The 17816-nt window shown below is 30.3% G+C and overlaps 8 protein-coding genes across 8 annotated transcripts; 4 read left to right on the top strand and 4 right to left on the bottom strand.

Annotated features, from left to right (window-relative positions):
- Nucleotides 1-742: 742 nt before the first annotated feature.
- On the top strand, nt 743-1625 carry ASCRUDRAFT_49479 (60S ribosomal protein uL11). The gene is made up of 2 exons (XM_020191075.1): nt 743-1341; nt 1534-1625. Exons 1-2 carry the CDS (start codon nt 858-860, stop codon nt 1545-1547), a joined length of 498 nt encoding a protein of 165 aa, XP_020045469.1. The 5' UTR covers nt 743-857; the 3' UTR covers nt 1548-1625.
- A 786-nt stretch (nt 1626-2411) lies between these two features.
- Nucleotides 2412-4002, top strand: ASCRUDRAFT_87612 (acyl-CoA-binding domain-containing protein; the record flags this gene model as incomplete). The annotated part of the gene is made up of 2 exons (XM_020194970.1): nt 2412-2653; nt 2735-4002. Exons 1-2 carry the CDS (start codon nt 2638-2640, stop codon nt 4000-4002), a joined length of 1284 nt encoding a protein of 427 aa, XP_020045468.1. The 5' UTR covers nt 2412-2637.
- A 770-nt stretch (nt 4003-4772) lies between these two features.
- ASCRUDRAFT_37904 (transcription factor PAP1) lies at nt 4773-5036 on the bottom strand (the record flags this gene model as incomplete). The annotated part of the gene is made up of 1 exon (XM_020190808.1): nt 4773-5036. A coding segment is annotated over one exon (264 nt), but the record flags the coding sequence as incomplete, so codon positions are not given.
- Nucleotides 5037-7444: 2408 nt separating this feature from the next.
- Nucleotides 7445-7974, top strand: ASCRUDRAFT_113345 (uncharacterized protein). The gene has a single exon (XM_020188791.1). It carries the CDS (start codon nt 7631-7633, stop codon nt 7937-7939), a length of 309 nt encoding a protein of 102 aa, XP_020045466.1. The 5' UTR covers nt 7445-7630; the 3' UTR covers nt 7940-7974.
- A 518-nt stretch (nt 7975-8492) lies between these two features.
- Nucleotides 8493-10437, top strand: HEM1 (5-aminolevulinate synthase). The gene has a single exon (XM_020193790.1). It carries the CDS (start codon nt 8561-8563, stop codon nt 10352-10354), a length of 1794 nt encoding a protein of 597 aa, XP_020045465.1. The 5' UTR covers nt 8493-8560; the 3' UTR covers nt 10355-10437.
- Nucleotides 10438-10447: 10 nt separating this feature from the next.
- On the bottom strand, nt 10448-11402 carry HDA2 (Hda2p). The gene has a single exon (XM_020193789.1). The coding sequence runs from the start codon at nt 11292-11294 to the stop codon at nt 10563-10565; it is 732 nt and encodes a 243-aa protein (XP_020045464.1). The 5' UTR covers nt 11295-11402; the 3' UTR covers nt 10448-10562.
- A 1917-nt stretch (nt 11403-13319) lies between these two features.
- On the bottom strand, nt 13320-14850 carry YPQ2 (Ypq2p). Its single transcript, XM_020193788.1, has one exon. It carries the CDS (start codon nt 14668-14670, stop codon nt 13636-13638), a length of 1035 nt encoding a protein of 344 aa, XP_020045463.1. The 5' UTR covers nt 14671-14850; the 3' UTR covers nt 13320-13635.
- Nucleotides 14851-15419: 569 nt separating this feature from the next.
- On the bottom strand, nt 15420-17587 carry DPL1 (sphinganine-1-phosphate aldolase DPL1). Its single transcript, XM_020193787.1, has one exon. It carries the CDS (start codon nt 17222-17224, stop codon nt 15434-15436), a length of 1791 nt encoding a protein of 596 aa, XP_020045462.1. The 5' UTR covers nt 17225-17587; the 3' UTR covers nt 15420-15433.
- Nucleotides 17588-17816: the final 229 nt, after the last annotated feature.

Here is a 17816-nt window from a genome sequence, read left to right as displayed (position 1 = left end):
GAAATAAATTATAAAAGCAAAGCAAACGTCGTCTGAAATCAATAACAAGTAATTTCAATATCAAACTAACTCGCGATGTTTCTTCTCTCTGGGCTGGTCGCTATTAGTTGGTTAAACTGTAGATTTGGAGATGTGAACATGAAGTGGAAAATTCCTCTCCTTACATTTAATCAAACCCAGATCTTGGAAAAACCAAACTTCTCCGCGAAAGCCGCTCACTTTAAAACAAAAATTAATAAGCCCGCTTTTCGTCAAAACCCACAGCTCCAGCGAAATCTTCAGCCTTTAGTAGTTACCCGACAGGTTACGGGATAGAGCAACCACTTCAGCACCCAAAGGCCTTGGAGATTCCGGTAAAATAAACAGTTTCCTTCCATAAGCAAAAAAACAAACTCAATGCTCGCATTGCAGCTTCTTTGACCCAGCTTCAGCTCTGACTTCCGCTGAGAGCCACCGAAAACCTCCACGAAAAATACCACCTGGAAAATCAGCACACGTGCACAAGATATAGGGCTTCAAAAATTATATACAGCCCTTATTATATAAACGTGCATTATTTCTACTTTTAGGAATTATAAATTAAAGGCTCAGAGTCAGGGCTCAGATGCTAATAACAAAGCGCGTCTTTCCCAATGAAGCAAGAAGCCTTTTTTTCTGCCTATTTCAACACAATTTCTCAAGAACTTCCCCTTCCGTGCGGGCCCCTTAGTAAAGTTTTATATCACTGAATTTTCAATCAGCACTAAAACAGACTCCATCTCTAAAGCTAGAATTTGGTTTCTCTTTGGCTGAATAATACTACCAACGATATTCAATAGAATTTTTAGTAGCAGTAATAATATAATAATAACACCAAAATGCCTCCAAAATTTGATCCAAATGAAGTTAAATTCTTATATTTAAGAGCCGTTGGTGGTGAAGTTGGTGCTTCATCTGCTTTAGCTCCTAAAATTGGTCCATTAGGTTTATCCCCAAAAAAAGTTGGTGAAGATATTGCTAAAGCCACCAAAGATTTCAAAGGTATTAAAGTCACTGTTCAATTGAGAATTCAAAACCGTCAAGCACAATGTTCTGTTGTTCCATCTGCTTCATCTTTAGTCATAACCGCTTTAAAAGAAGCTCCAAGAGACAGGAAGAAAGTTAAGAACATTAAACACAGTGGTAACATTGCATTAGATCAAATTATTGAGATTGCAAGAACAATGACTTCAAAATCATTTGGTAAAAATTTAACATCTGTTACTAAGGAAATTTTGGGAACTGCTCAATCTGTCGGTTGTCGTGTCGATGGTCAAAACCCTCACGATATCATCGACGGTATCAACAGTGGTGATATTGAAAGTAAGTACTTTTAAAGTTAATTATTTAAATTAAAGCTGTATTATTTAAATTAAAGCTGTATTATTTAAATTAAAGCTGTATTATTTTAATTAAAGCTGTATTATATTTAAAATAAATAAAAAAATAATTTTTTTATTTATTTTTTTCGAAAATTATGTTCAAACTTACTAACATTACAATGACTTATTCTAGTTCCTGAAAAATAAACTAAATTAATGTAATATTTATTATCTTTTATAGGTTGTTTAATTAATGGAAATCACAAATATATTTATGTCATGGTCATTTGTAAAACATTTAAAAAATAAAATTTAAACTATTAAACAGATTTATAAAAATTGACCCAAAAAAAAATTAAAAATATAAAAAATATAAACAATTATGAAATTATAAAATTAATAAATTATAAAATTAATGAATTAATTAATTAATTAATTTGAAATTAAACATTGTTTTTTTATATCTAGATATGTTACAGTTATTCAAATAATTATAATAGTTTGACAACACTCTGGAACCTTACCAAGAATTATATTTTGATATTATTCTTGAGCTATGTTAGGTCCCTATTTTGGCTCAAACAAGATAAAACCACCACTTACTCACCTTAATATTTGCTTGATAAATATTTCGGTCCATTTATACTTTCACTTGGTGAACATTTTAGTCTATTCCAACTTTGAGTTTCTACTTTTTATTTTATCGGCTTCTCAATTTGCTGTTTTTTTTACTTTTATTGGTCTTCTCCTTATTTTGCCCAGCTGGAAATTATTTCACTCTACCCCAATTTTTTTTTTCCATTTTCTTTCCATCTTGCTCAAGTCTCTGATTTATTTATCTTCTGTTTTTATTAATTTTTTTGTATGAATCTTCTATCTTACTATTGAACATTTTGGAAATTCCAACTTCACCCGAATTAGGAACAGTCCCTTGGGAAACAGGACCATTTCTAATTGTTTTTTTCCACGCACCTCTTTTTCCCATACTGTTTTCTCACATTGTCACATTATCTCCCTTCTGCTGCGGGATTTGGCTCTGGTTAATCTTGATCAACAATCTTATCCAAATTTGTTAATATATACTTTTGAATTGATAATGTTTTATCTTCTTATTCAACTATTTTCATAATCACATACTTCAAAACTCGATTTGTCTTGGTTACAAATTGTCTCCTATACCTACTGTACCATTTTATTCTGTATTTTATATCAGGCTTTTGTTTTTGTTGTATTTTAGTGGGTTTTTTTCCCTTAATTTCCATTAATCTACTCTCATTTATATACCATTCTTAAGAACATGTCTGACTCAATAGGTATGATTTACATTAAACAATCTATAAAATTAACCACTCAAATTGCCACTATTATGACACTTTACTAACTCGATTAAAAAGACAGAGTGTTTGATCAAGCAATAGAGACTATAAAAGCTCTCTCTACGAGATCTGGTTACGGCTCACTACCCAGACCTCCAGTTGAAAGTAGAACTAAATTATATGGTCTTTATAAACAAGCAACTGAAGGAAACATCGATCGAATGTTGCCAGTAAGACCAGTGGGAACTAGTCCCTATGATGAAGCTGCAAAAAGAAAATGGGATGCCTGGAAAGACCAAGAAGGAATCTCAAGAACTGAAGCAAAAAGACGTTATATTTCTTTCTTAATCTTGACTATGAAAACTTATGCTTCTGGGACTCAGGAAGCTCGAGAATTATTATCTGAATTGGAATTTCTATGGGATCAAATTAAAGATATTATTCCCTCTCCTTCTCCTACAAATTCTCAAATTTACGAGAACCCCCAGTCTGTTAAGGACCCTTTTATTTATAACTCAATTTCGATGTTGGGATCTGAAAGCAATTATAATCCCCTATCTTCTATAAATAAACAGCAGCCCCAATCTCAAATTAATTTACCAACTATTTTACAAGCATCTTTTGATGAAAATACATTACCAAAATCCTCCTTTCAAAATCTATGTTATACAAACTATCAACAACACGATTACCATCACCCATCTCAATTGAGCACTTCAACTTCAATACGAAATCTTCCAAATTACGAATATTTTAAAAATCTTAAAAAAGATGTTCATTCCATTCCAAGTAATTATGATATGCCCAATAGATATAGAAGTTTAAATGATAATAGCCCAAACTTCAACTTTTTTAATTTCAAATTTCCATTATTGTCTCCTGGTCAAAATCCAAATAAGAATTCAAATGATAATGCAATTACTGCTAATAATAATAACAATAGAATAAACAATAGATCTTTAATTCATAATAATTTTGATAATTCCAGTTCACATGAAAATGAATCTTTTATAACCAAAATTCAAATAATAATACCTAAAATTAAGGAAATATTTACTATGGTTTGTCATCAAATTTACAAAATCTATTTGCCAGTTTCCAAGTCTTTTTTTATTGCAACAATTATTATTCTTATTCTTTGTAAATATCTTCAAAAAACTGGTTCATTGCCTATAGACAAAAATTTCATTGATATTCCATTAACATTCAAATCAACAAAGACAATTGATAAATTTTCTAAAAGCAACATTTATAATTTAATATTGAAATTAGTTTTATTTATTTTCACAAATCTTAACAAGTTTCTCAATTTTAATATTAAAACTATCAGATTAATAGTTAAATAAATAAATTTATCAGAAAGAATTCTTTCAAAATTAATCTTTTTTTTTTCTTTTTTTATGAATTAAAATATTTATTAACTAAAATATGTACATTTCAAAGTTTTATAATTATGTAAACATACATGAAAGTGGATTTGAATAAAAAATTAAGAAAACCATAATTATAACTATCTCATCAAAAATAGAATTAAAGTAATTGAAAAAAAAATCCATTTCTTTACACTAAAATAAAAAAGATTAATTGAAAAAAAATTAAAATAATAAAATAAAAATAAATATTAACTTAAACTTAGGCTTTGAGTGTAATCTTTTTTTCAAAAAAAAACAACAATAAAACGGTTAAATAAAGTTAAATAAAGTTTAATAAAGTTTAATAAAAAATATAAATTTCCTATCTGCCATTTTAACCAGATGGCATAAACCTCAATTTAAAACTAAGATATAGTTTAAAAAAAAACAGCAATATAGTATGATTTTTTCTTTTATAATACTGATAAAATTACATTTCAAAAAGGATTGCACATTGAAGTAATTAATAAGTAACAAACTAATGATCAATGAACGAACAAATGAGTGAATGAATTAATGAATTGAAAATAAATGCTTTAATGATTCGCGCATTTTTTATCCTTCTCATTCAAAAGTTAAAAAATCAAATAACGGTAAAAGCTTTTTAGTGTTTTAATTATATAAGTTCATTAAAAAGATCAATTATAATAATTTTTTTGTTGTTATTTTGTTTCTTTTTTTTTATTTAATATTTATTATTATGATTACAAACTTGGAGATGCTTCCCTATTCATAATATTATTCAAATCATTAGATGAAACAACAACACCTTTTTCGGAGCATTTTGCTTTTAATCTCAATTCATTACATAAGCCATCGATATCTAAATCAGAATATTTTGGATGAGAAGTAATTCTGTCCCATACTTCCGAGCATTTCAATAAATCATGGTCATTCGAAGGCACAACATCGTTATCATCGTCATCATCGTTATTATTGTTATTATTGTTATTATTGTTAACATCGTTATCATATTCTGGTACTTCTGGAATTGAAATAGGGATTGGCGACTGCTGAAAAGATTTTTTGTTATGATTATTATTAGAAATAGTGCTAGTAGTGGTGGTAATGGAAGGAGTAGAAGTGTCGCTATTGCTATTTTTCAAATTATTATTATTATTATTATTATTATTATTATTATTATTATTATTATTGTTTAGGTTATTAAAAATGCTATCATTATTCAAATAATTAAAAGTATCAAATAAAGATTCTTCGGTTGTTAAATTTGAAAGAGGATCCGTTGAATTAGAATCCAATTGATCATTATCAAATAAATCAAAATCTTGAGGGACATCTCTATAAGTATTATCAAACTTTATGCCCGAAAACAAATCATCTATATCGTTATTATTATTATTATTGTTATTATTATTATTATTATTATTATTATTATTATTATTATTATTATTATTATTATTATTATTATTATTATTATTATTATTATTATTATTATTANTATTATTATTATTATTATTATTATTATTATTATTATTATTATTATTATTATTATTATTATTATTATTATTATTATTATTATTATTATTATTATTGTTATTATTGAAATTGTTGTTATTATTGAAATTGTTGTTATTACTGATAATGTTGTTGTTTTTGTTATTGTCTTTAAAGTTATTATTGGAAGCATTATTTGCGTCAGAGGAATCAAATATAAAAGCGATTGAAGGATCAAAAGCTTGATTTAAAAACGAAAAAGGATCATTGTTGTTGATGATATTGTCGAAAGATAATGAGGAATTGCTATTAAAAATGTCTTTAGTGATGTTATTTTCATTGTTGAGAATGTTTTTATTAAAAATGCCATTAGTATTAATATTAGTATTATGAGTACTATTAACTGGGACGTTATTAAGATTAATATTGAGATTGTTATTGTCAATGTTTCCGATGTTGTTAATATTTGTATTTGAAATTGACTTTGTTATATCAATTGGGCTTTGGGAAGTTGAATTAGTACGTGAAGTAAATAGGATGTTTGACTGAGAAGACGATTTAGCTTTTGGAACCGGACAATCTTTTGTTCCACAAGCTAGGGATAATTTTGAGCAAAAATCGTTAGCCTTTTCATCAAATTTATCATTGAAATCGAATTCATTAGCAAATGAGTTAATATCGTTGATATTTATAGTTTCGGGAACAGAGTTTATATTTGTACTGATTGTGTCAATGGAATCAATTGTGTCAATATTGTCAAGAATGTTGAGATTGTTTTGGTTAACAAGAGAGTTTGATTGAGAATTGGAGATGTTTGTGTTGGAGGGGTTCATATTAAAGCCATTGTAATTATTATAGCTATTGAAATTGTGTATGGGATTATTGTTGGCGTGGTTGTTGTTATTGTTGTTATTGTTGTTGATGATATTGGAAGAGAGAGAGTATTCGGAAGGAGAAGAGTTGGAAGAGCAGTTTAGGGATCTAGTTGGCTCCGAGTTTGGGGCAGAAGAAGTGATGCTGTGTTCAGAATTTGCAAAGGATAGACGAGATTTTTGGTTCCACAAAGGAGCATTTTTTGAGATGAGGTTGTTATTAGCATTGATATTATTAGAATTGTTGTTGTTGGTGGTGATGATGTTGCTATTTGCAGTATTAGTGCTGCTGTTGTTGTTGCTATCCCATGGAAATTCAAAGGTAAAAGGCTTTGAAGGCAAGAGATTATTTGAGGGAGTTATGGGGTTGGATATAGATGAGTTTGGAGTAGAATTTGGGGAAGCATTTGATAAGGAAATATCAGTTTGGTTTTTGATAGAATTAGAAGTGGGATTAGAAGGGGTGTTTTGGAGTAATTGGAATTGTAAATCCTTTACTGATTTTCCTCTATACCTTGATAATTCATTCATTAGCATATCTACTTGCATTCTTAGGAATTCAGCTTCAGTGTTTGAAGCCTTTTTTTCATTTTCTAACTCAGCGACCTTTTCTTCTAATTCTTTCATACGTTTTTCTTTTCTTTCTCTAAAGGCTCTTTGAGCAGCTCTATTTTGAGCAGTTCTTTTGTTTTTAGGTTCAGTATTTACAGGTTTTCTTCCTGGTTTTGATATTTTTTTATTTGATGAAGTGGAATCATTGCTATTTTTGTCGTCTTTGTTGATGTCAATTTCCTGGCGCTTATTGCTTTTGGGAGTTATTTGATCTAAAACTCGTTTTGATATTTCTTCGTGAACTAGTGACATTTTTAATGGTTGTGAGTATAGTCAAAGATGATATAAAGTTAATTTTATTGATAATATATAACAAAATAGCAAAATATGAATCAAAATAGAGACAAAATCAGATGGTATTTGAGAGTAATTTTTGAAATTAGTAATAGCCCAAAAAGAAAATGGTGCCTATTATCAATCAATGACTAATTATGAATAAAGATGCTTGCTTGAAAATTTAAAATCAATGGCGAAAATGAACTGTAAGAGATTATCAGAGCTGTCAGTAATCAGGAACCAAGAATCGAGAATCAAGAATCAAGAATAAGAAATAGCAAAGGATGGACAATAAACTTGAAGTTGACAGATATTAGTGGGCGAGAAGAGTAGGTTTGAGCAATGAGATGGTGATCGCTCGGATTTTTCCTGATGTTGTTCCTCTGCAAAAAATGCTGTTGAAACTGTTGAAACTGCTGGAATTGCTGAAGCTGCTGTTTTCCAGGAAAGGCTCTTCTATAGAACAAGAAGAAGGAAAAGAAGAAGCGATGTTTGCCACTGGCGGAAAATCCTCGATCTTCCTCACGCCTCCGCTGCTGTTTTTTCTGTCCAATCCGTCTCTCGCGCTGCTGCCGCCGCTGCGCGCTCGACCGCCGCCCTCGGAACAATCATTTGGTCTCGCCCAGCGCAATAGCGCCCTCGGATTCCTTATTTAGGAAACCCCGATGGGCAGCGCGGACCCCCTCGGCAGATATCTCCGCCGTGTCGCGGATTGGACGATAATATGCATAGCGCATTTAGCGGGCATCTATATGCTGCTACTAGTATATGAGTACAGTTACAAACTAACCTCTGCAGATGGTTGAAAGCCAATCAATCATTCTAAATATATAAGCAGACCCTTAGTGCAAACCTTCAAAGCTTCGATAGAGGGGTTTATACGGACAAATACTCCCAAAAAAGTCACATTTCGTCTGTTTACGTTTTTTTTCAATGGAGGCTCTTCTATTAGAGTTTCGCTCGGATCAGCCAATCACAGCCCGGTCTACCACTCTGAGGATAATTTATCTCATTTCCCTTTTCATATAAATATATAGACTTTATCCACTTTTCTTTTGTCTTGTTTTCTTTTTCCCACAGCAATTTCTGATTACCAATATTCTTAATTTACTTTATATTCAAAACTTCTCAAACTCTTCAAGTCTGCAACAGAAAAAACAGAAAAAACCACCTACAAAAAATTTTTTTGTCCCATAAAACCTGAAAAAAAAAAAAAAAAAAAAAATTCTAAAAAAGCAAAATTCTCAAGTTCTATTATTGTCTTATTATTTGTCAAAATGGAAAAAATTACTTCAACTGCGTTAAAGGTTTGTCCTTTTATTAAATCTTCATCCATCTCTACTTTGAAATCGTTAAATTTATTTAATGCTGCTCAAAAATGCCCAATTATGGGTCACCAAATCAACCAAGTTTCTCAATCAAGAGGTTTAACCACCGAAACCATTTCTCATCAAACCAAAAAAACCAATTCTGATGAAATTAAATCTGAACAAGTTCAATTTAAATTCCAATCTGAATCTGAATCTCAACTTAAATCTCAAAGCATTAAAGTCGAAGAAACCTCTTTTGCCAATTCTGCTAAAAACCTTGAACTAGATCAAACTCTTTTAAGCTCCGTTGTTGATAAAACATCTGAACATGTCAGTTTTGATTACAACGGTTTGTTTGAATCAGACTTATTCAAAAAGAGAAAGGACAATTCTTATCGTTATTTCAACAATATCAACCGTTTGGCCAAAGAATTTCCAAAGGCACATCGTTTAGCCCAAGATGACAAAGTAACTGTTTGGTGCTCTAACGATTACTTAGCAATGACAAGAAATGAAGAAGTCCTTGATGTTATGCATAAAACTTTGGACAAGTATGGTTCTGGTGCAGGTGGCACAAGAAACATTGCTGGTCATAATCAACATGCTATAAAATTAGAAAGTGAAGTTGCTGCTTTACACAAAAAAGAGGCTGCTTTAGTTTTCTCCTCCTGTTATGTTGCTAATGATGCTGTCTTATCTTTATTAGGCCAAAAATTGCCAAACTTGGTCATCTTTTCTGATCAATTAAATCATGCTTCAATGATTGTTGGTGTTCGTCATGCCAATTGTAAAAAACATATTTTTAGACACAACGATTTAGCTCATCTTGAATCCTTATTAAAACAGTACCCAAAAAATCAACCAAAATTAATTGCTTTTGAATCTGTTTATTCCATGTGTGGTTCTATCGCTCCAATTAACCAAATTTGCGATTTAGCTGAAAAGTATGGTGCTTTAACTTTCTTAGATGAAGTTCATGCTGTTGGTATGTATGGTCCCCATGGTGCAGGTGTCGCTGAACATTTAAATTTTGACTCTCATTTGAAAACCGGTTTAGCTTCTCCAAATTTTAAAACTACTATGGATAGAATTGATATGATTACTGGTACTTTAGGTAAATCATTTGGTACTGTTGGTGGATATGTCGCTGCTTCTGCAAATTTAATCGATTGGCTTAGATCTTTTGCTCCAGGTTTTATTTTCACCACTTCTTTACCTCCTTCTGTTATGGCCGGTGCTGCTGCTGCAATTAGTTATCAAAGACAAACTATTAAAGACCGTATCGACCAACAACGTTATGTTAGATACTTGAAACAAAAATTTAATGATCTAAATATCCCAATAATCCCAAATCCCTCTCATATCGTTGCCGTTTTAATTGGTGATGCTGCTTTAGCCAAAAAGGCTAGTGATTTATTATTAGAAAAATATAAAATTTATGTCCAAGCAATTAATTTTCCAACCGTTGCTATTGGTGAAGAAAGATTGAGAATTACTCCAACACCAGGTCACAATGAAAAATTATGTGACATCTTGCTTGAATGTGTTGATAACGTATTCAAAGAATTAGATATACCAAGATTAAGTCAATACAAACAAAATGGCAGCTTATGTGGTGTTGGTGACCAATCTTCTGAAATTAAAAATATTTCTCAAATTTGGACTGATGCTCAGTTAAAATTAACTGAAAAGGATTTACATCCTTCAGTTTTTGATCCTCTTATTAAACAATTGGAAACCTCTTCTGGTGTTCTACTTTAATATAAAAACACATTATCTAAGGAAAAACAACCATTTTTTTTTTTTTTATAAATAAAAAATATTTATATTCAAGTTTAAATCCATTCTATGTTGAGAAATTTAATAAATTTTGAAAGAATATAAAAAGATTTATTTTATTCGTAGTGAAAAAAAAGTGATTGCAAACTAAAATACAGACTATCATTAAAAAAAAACCAAAAAAAACTAATTATACATATGGGGTACTAGCTCTACTATTTTTTCTATTATATGAATGAGCTGAACCTGTAGCATTTTTACTAATCTGTTCCAATCTTTCCTGATATATTTTTTGTAAATTTTCCAAATATCCCTCCAAGAATTCTTTTTTCTTTTCTAATTTAGCCACATTTACATTATTATTAGTTTTTTCATCTTGAGATATTAAACATTTTAATTGTTTCAGATACTCTTGATTATCAACTATTTTTTTCAATTCAGTATTGATATTTTTAAGTTTTTCCAATTCTTTAGTCTTTGTGGCTGCAGTTGTTGAAGTTATTCTATAACTTTCCCTCAAGCTATCATTTTTGTTATCTAAATTATCTACTTCCTTATTTAAATCATTTAGTGCTTTAGTTAAATTATCTATTTGAGTTTCTTGGCTATCAAGTATACTTTTTTCAATTTTTTTATCATTTTCAAATGAATCAAGTTTTTCTTTGAAAAAAACAATTTTTTCTTCAATAAATTTTTCTTCTGCAATTAGTTTATTGTTTTCATCCTCAATTCTTTCTAATTTTGTATCACTTGTTAATAAATAGTTTTCCAACTCTTTATATTCCTCATATTTATTCTTAATAGTTTCATTTATTTCATCCATTTCCAATCTAACCTTATGATTTTCCAAATCAATTTGATTTAAAGATTCATTACCTTCAATAATCGAGTCATCAATATTTTCTAACCTTTTTATAATCATTTTAGTTAATTGTTTTTTATATGATACAAAAAAATAAGAATCCAATAATAAATTGCTGTAATTATCTATTGTATATTTTGAAACATAATTTTGATTTTTTTGTCTTTTTTTATTATTATCATTATTAATATCATCATCATCTTTATTATGATTTAATAATGATTTATCATTTAAAGTTGGGAAATCGAACTTAGAATATAAATTTAGTAAATAATTTTTTTCTAAGGATTGAATTAAATCTTGCTTATTAAATTTAATTTTTTCAATTCTTGGAAAGGATTTAAAATTATTTAAAATATTTGATAAAATATTAATTTCATCTTTATTCAAGTTGTTATTAAGGTTTGAAGATAAATTTCCGCTATTTAAAAACCAATTTTTCAATAAATCCATATCAAATTCATAAAAGTTTTTAATTTGTGGATTAATAAAACCCAAATTATTTCTGTTAATTAGAAATAAAGGAATTGATTTATTTAGAATTTTCAAATCAAAATCAAAATTATTATCATTATTATGATAGTTGTGATTTAAATTCCCATTGAGATCAATTAAGTGATTTTTCGAGTTTAATTGGTGTTTTAGAAAATTTCTTTTAATATATAAATAAGTATGGTAGGGAGAATTAACAGTTAATAATTTAATTATTGGTATTAATTGTTTATCTTTATCTGACTTAACTGATTTATTTAGGACATAAATATCCTTTCTAATGGTATTAATATAATCATCATTTTCGTCAAAAGAGTTATCAAAAGATATTATGAAATCGTATATAAAAGATTTTGAAGAATTCTTTTTATTTTTTTTATTTTTTTTATTTGTTAAAGATTGAATATTTTTAAACTGGAAAGTAGTAATTAGATGTAAAGTCAAAGAAAAATTTTTCAAATTTTTTTGTTTATTATTAAAGGATTTTTTAGCCTTTTGAGATTTTAAGTGTCTTTTCAAGATATAAGAATCGTCACGATTAGTATTTGAAAGGTCTAAGTTTGAGTTTAAATTTAATGACAATATAGAGTTTGATGTTGATATTTTTGACGAGCTACTGTTGTGAAGGTCAATATTATTGGTATTATTTCCGGTTTTAGTTTGATTTAAGTTTCCATTGTTAATTTTATTTATCAAATTTTTATTTTTAATTTGATTTTGAATATTATTTTCATTAAGATTATTAATAGTATTGTGATTAGTGTCATTATCATTATGGTTATTTTCATAATTGTTAATAAAATTGTAGTTATTATTATTATTATTATTATTATTATTATTATTATTATTATTATTATTATTATTATTATTATTATTATTATTATTATTATTATTATTATTATNTTATTATTATTATTATTATTATTATTATTATTATTATTATTATTATTATTATTATTATTATTATTATTATTATTATTATTATTATTATTATTATTTGTATTTTTTGAATTAAGGTTAAAATAATTTACTAAAGAGTCTTTATGTAAATAAACAAGAATTTCCATTAAATCTCTTTGGAGAGTGGTTATTGGTACTGGGAAATAAAAGCAATTTGAGAAATTGGAGGAATTAGAGGAATTCTCAAATTTATTAACATTGTTATAAGCAATATAATCCGAGTTTGAATCATAATCACTTTCTAGTAAGAAATTGTCAAAATCATAAGGATTTTTGTAATTATTTTGATAAGAGCTTATGGGTTCAGCATCGTCAAGGATTTTTAATAAGTCCATTATGAGATTAGAGGTAGTTGGTTAATCAGTGAAATAAGAAGGTGATAAGAATAAAAGATTTCCAAAAAATGGATTAAAATGGAATAAATTTATGAAATTAAATTGAAATTACATCAAAAATCCGTGTAAATAGAATGTCCGTTCCGTGGTATGTCCGGAGCATATCCGGTGTGTGTAAATATATATCCTTACTACGGAAGCAGATCGCTGAAAGTGGCCAAAAGCAGAGGCGGATTTTATTCGTGGAGATAAGAAAAGAAACGTGAAAGAGTGTAGAAGAGAGTAGAAGAGCGTGAAAGTGTAAATGAAGATAAAAAACAAACATTAAATTAGATTGAAAAGACTACCCAAAAGAACCAAGATACAATACAAAAATAAGAGATGAAAAAGACAAAAAGAACAGAAATGGGAACAGAAAAATAGAAGAAAAAAGAAATAATAAAAAGCACAATAAAGTAATACAAAGTGACAATGAAAATAGAAAATAAAAAATAGAAAGTATAAAAAAAATATATGGCAAGTATATGAAAAGTATATGCGAGGGTGGATAAATGAATTAGTTTGTTTGTAGTTTATGATTTAGGACTAAATAGTGGTCTGGATTGTGGTTTGATTTATAATAATGAAGCTGACTGGTGAGTGTTTAACGGGGTCGTTTCATTAACAGATTCATAATCGTAAAGTTTATTTTGACCGCTATTGTTGTTTTTGAACTTTTTGCTATTGTTATAGTACCAGGTTTGATAAAAGAAGATAATATCAAAAATAATAGTTCCACCACTTCCTAGTATGAAGGGCAATTCGTTTTTGAAAAAATCCCATCTTTGGTTGTTTGGGTTACTTAGAAAAGTGCAGGAAGTTAAAATCGAAAGAGTATAAGTGAGATTACCCATAAGAGCAGACCCAAATAATAAAGGAGACAAACCGTTGGTTGATTTTCTTTGATAGTTTTTGTATAATTGAGGCATTCTTGATGTAATATAAGATGCAGTACAGAGCCATGAAATGATTATTCCAATATTGCATACCGTCTCTATATCAACCATATCATTGATAGAACTGATGGAGTGCTTGTTGATAGGCAAGGCAGAAGACGATGGAATGGTTGAAGCCAAACTGGACGCTAAGATAGTTGTTGTAGTCAAGTAAGAACAGCTGTTGTTGGAATATATTGGAATGGATTTCTTGTTAAGGTTGAGTTCGTTTTTCATTTGTTGAATATCATCCTGGTTGTTATCTTGATTAGCATCGGTTAGAACAAGAGGCTGATTATGGTTTGAGATAAAATCACAACGAGTTTCAGCTTTGTTATTTTTCTTTTTAACCAAGTAATAACCATAGTAAAAGAACTGGGAAAGTAATATAACGTCGTTGCACAAGTAGTAAATACTGATGTAGAGCTGGAAGGGTAGCTGATCAGTTAGAATGCAGCCTAGGAAATTAAAGAAATCGCCTAAAAACCAGTTGAGAAGAAAGAAGGGCGAAATGGCATCAACGCTTTTCAACTTGTAATTTTTAATCTGCTGTGGTAATTGTGCAATCAACCAAAAAGTCAAGGACAAGACACTAAATGAGTAAGAGATTCTGCCCACACTGGAACAATCCTCGGTTGAGGTATGAACAGCAGATCTGAGGAGGAGGTTTAACATTTAAGAAAAGCAATAACAAAGGTACTTGTAGAGCTTTGGAACAGAGAGCATTAAATGCTCTTGGGAAAAAGAAAGAAAGGCAGGCCATTTCTTTTTATACTGATCTGATCTGATCTGTTCTGTTCTGTTCTGTTCTTCTGCTGAGCTGAGCTGGGGTTTATGGCTATCGCCTTCTCCCGCACTGCGGGCCTCTCCCATCTGCTTTTCCCATCCTCTTTGGTTCGCTCGTCCTCGCTCGTCCACTGATAGCGATTAGATACCGCTTCCTTCCCTGATTTGCTCGCGTGCGTTTATCTCCGCTCCAACCAACGGATACGAACTTCTGCTGCGTGTTTCCCTGATGACCCATACTGTTGGCTTGAGTTTCGCTGTGAATTTCGGCGCGAAAGCCAAATTTGCCCAAAAACCGCTATTTGTGCATGATTGGGTTACCCGTCAGCACTTAACGGCTTTGCAAACACAGTTCGGCAGATTGTTCACCGTAGCGAACGTGCAGCACGCACCCAAACGCGTGATCGGTTCGGGTTCTTTGGAGATATCAAGAAACGAAAATGCTTTTATTGTTGGTTGTATCATAAGATCTCTGTATCTCTTAGGGTATCTCTTAGGATATCTCTCTTATGATAGCTCTAATAGTTCTAATATCTCTCATGATTTCTCATGACCTTTCAACATGACATGGTCTCTGTGTCTCGAAACTCGTAAACGTTTTACACCTTTCTGCAGCTCGTTGACGGCTGTTCGACCACCTTGTTTGTGCTGCCTATACGTCCTGTGCTGGCTTGTAAAGCGTGTCGATGAAGCCTACCACTAGTCGATCAACAATTCCTGGAGTCTTGATGCTTCCTGCAATCCCATACAATACTGCTGTGTCACTTTGGGCGCCCTTGTTTGCCTCTCCATTTTCTCTCTGTCGAGCCTTTAATTCTCGGATCCCCATTTTCATATCCTCCACCAATTCTTCAATCACTGGCACTGTAAGTGCTGTGAGAGCAATGTGTAGTCCAGGTGGCTTCTGAATACTGCTCAATTCCCATCCCTTTTTGTTCAAGATATCTGAAAGCTCGTACACGTTGATGCTCTGAGACTTAAATGAAATGACTGACAACATTGGATCCCCGATCAACTCCAAGTCCTTATTTAAATCTTCGTCCTCAACTATGCTTTTCTTCAATTTTCGAGACGCTTTGATTATCTCTTGACATGATTTGATATATCCTTCGTCTCCAAACTTCAACAATGTCACCCAGCATCCAACCATTAGCGCTCCGGGTCTTGAGCCTGCGATAGTTGGTGATCCATAGATTCCTCCAACCCAATCCGTAGAAACATAATATTGACATTCTCTTAGCTTCTTATTCTTGTACATTATAATCGATGAGCCCTTGGGTGCAAACCCATATTTGTGTGTATCACAACTAATCGATGTGACTCCCTTTAATCGAAAATCGAATACTGGAATCTCATCTTTAAATCCTGATTTTTCCATATACGATATAATAAATGATCCAAGACAACAATCAACATGAACTGGTACATCATACTTGGTACCCAACTCACTCAACCCCTTGATATCATCGACAATACCATGAGGAAAATTTGGCGCTGACCCACAAATTAAAACCGTATTCTTATTAATCAACCTCTTAACTCTTCTTAAATCAACTTTATAACTAACTGGATCCAACTCGACTTTATGTAATTTAATATTGAAATATGAGCAAGCCTTGTCAATTCCTGCATGGATGCTTATTGGCGCAATAATCTCCGGTGCACAAATGTTTTTATATTTATACCCATAATTTTTTGCTGAGTAGCATGCTAAGATCAATGATTCTGTTCCTCCACTGGTTGTAGTACCGCAGTATTCTTCTTTTGTTGATCCATTGAATAAATTAATAACCATTGAAACTATTTCGCTTTCCATTTTACGTACCCCTGGGAATACATTGGGGTGTAATTGATTTGCCACGCAATACTGTTTGAATGCTCTGGATTGCAATCCTATAATCTCTTTGCCGCCATGGTAAACTGCGCCTGAAACCTTTCCATTTTCCCAATCACTATGTTTAAATTTCTCATAAATATTTAACTCATTAAAGATTTCTTCGTCGGATAGACTTTTGTGTGGAATTTTGAAAAAGTCTCTGAATTTTTCATTGCCATTTGAACTAACAACTAATTGGTTTTCTAATTTCTCTAACGATTCATTTATCTCTGAATCGATTCTCCTTTTAATCGAAGGTATTAAAAAAATTGTCTTGAAAATTTTTTTGGATAATTTTTTGTAGTGAAAATGAATTGTGTTTCTTAACCCGTGGCTGTAAATGTTATTTAATAATTGTAAAACAATTCCAAACAATTTTAAAACTAAATTTGTTAAAAAGAAAATGAATATCGAATCTTTAATTAAGCTCAAGCTGATGAATTTAATCCCGAATTCATTCCAGTATTCATCAATGATATTATTAACAATATTGACATTGTCAGTGATATCGCTGATATTTTGAATTAGATGAATTTTATAATTGCCAATCAAGCTTAGGTTTTCCATGATAATTGAAATTGATATACTTAAGCTATGAAACTAGGAGTTGACTTGATATTTGTTAGTTGAAGTGTTTCAATGGTATACCAGCAGAAGTATTTTAACACAGGTATTTCAACTAATTGATTTGACCACAGTCCACAGTAGCTGAAATAAAGAGCAAGTAATAATGGTGGGAGGGATTATATAAGAACAATATGATGTGTAATTGAAATACGTATTATTCAGGCTCTCAGGAAGTGTGATGAACCTTATTTGGAAGTAAAAAGAGTATGAGGAAAACAGCAAAAAAGAAAAGGGAATAAAGAAGGAATAGGAACATTTAAAATTTGATTTGTAATTGATTGATTTATTTGTTGTGAATTTAAAATGATATCATTTGGTACGAAATGACTTTTTGGATAATTTGGAATTATTCAGTTTAGATGTAAGTGATTTATTTCAATTCAGTTGAATTCAGTTTAAAATAAAAATGTTTAGGTTGCGGAATTTTGTGAATTGAATTTTAAATAAAAAAATTTCAGAAAACGAAAAATGGGTTTTGAGTGTAATTTAAAAGTTATTCAGATAAAGTTTTAGTATGATGAATGTGAAAGAG

This window comes from Ascoidea rubescens (genome assembly GCF_001661345.1).
Source record: "Ascoidea rubescens DSM 1968 unplaced genomic scaffold ASCRUscaffold_13, whole genome shotgun sequence".
NCBI lineage: Eukaryota > Fungi > Ascomycota > Saccharomycetes > Ascoideales > Ascoideaceae > Ascoidea > Ascoidea rubescens.
The sequence above is the reverse complement of the archived record's forward strand: the minus strand, read 5'-3'. Positions and strand labels throughout refer to the sequence as shown.

Excerpts from the sequence above, each read along its gene's own strand:
- ASCRUDRAFT_113345 (XM_020188791.1), top strand. The coding sequence starts at position 7,631 with ATGGTGATCGCTCGGATTTTTCCTGATGTTGTTCCTCTGCAAAAAATG.
- YPQ2 (XM_020193788.1), bottom strand. The coding sequence starts at position 14,670 with ATGTTAAACCTCCTCCTCAGATCTGCTGTTCATACCTCAACCGAGGAT.
- DPL1 (XM_020193787.1), bottom strand. The coding sequence starts at position 17,224 with ATGGAAAACCTAAGCTTGATTGGCAATTATAAAATTCATCTAATTCAA.
- ASCRUDRAFT_49479 (XM_020191075.1), top strand. The coding sequence starts at position 858 with ATGCCTCCAAAATTTGATCCAAATGAAGTTAAATTCTTATATTTAAGA.
- HEM1 (XM_020193790.1), top strand. The coding sequence starts at position 8,561 with ATGGAAAAAATTACTTCAACTGCGTTAAAGGTTTGTCCTTTTATTAAA.
- HDA2 (XM_020193789.1), bottom strand. The coding sequence starts at position 11,294 with ATGATTATAAAAAGGTTAGAAAATATTGATGACTCGATTATTGAAGGT.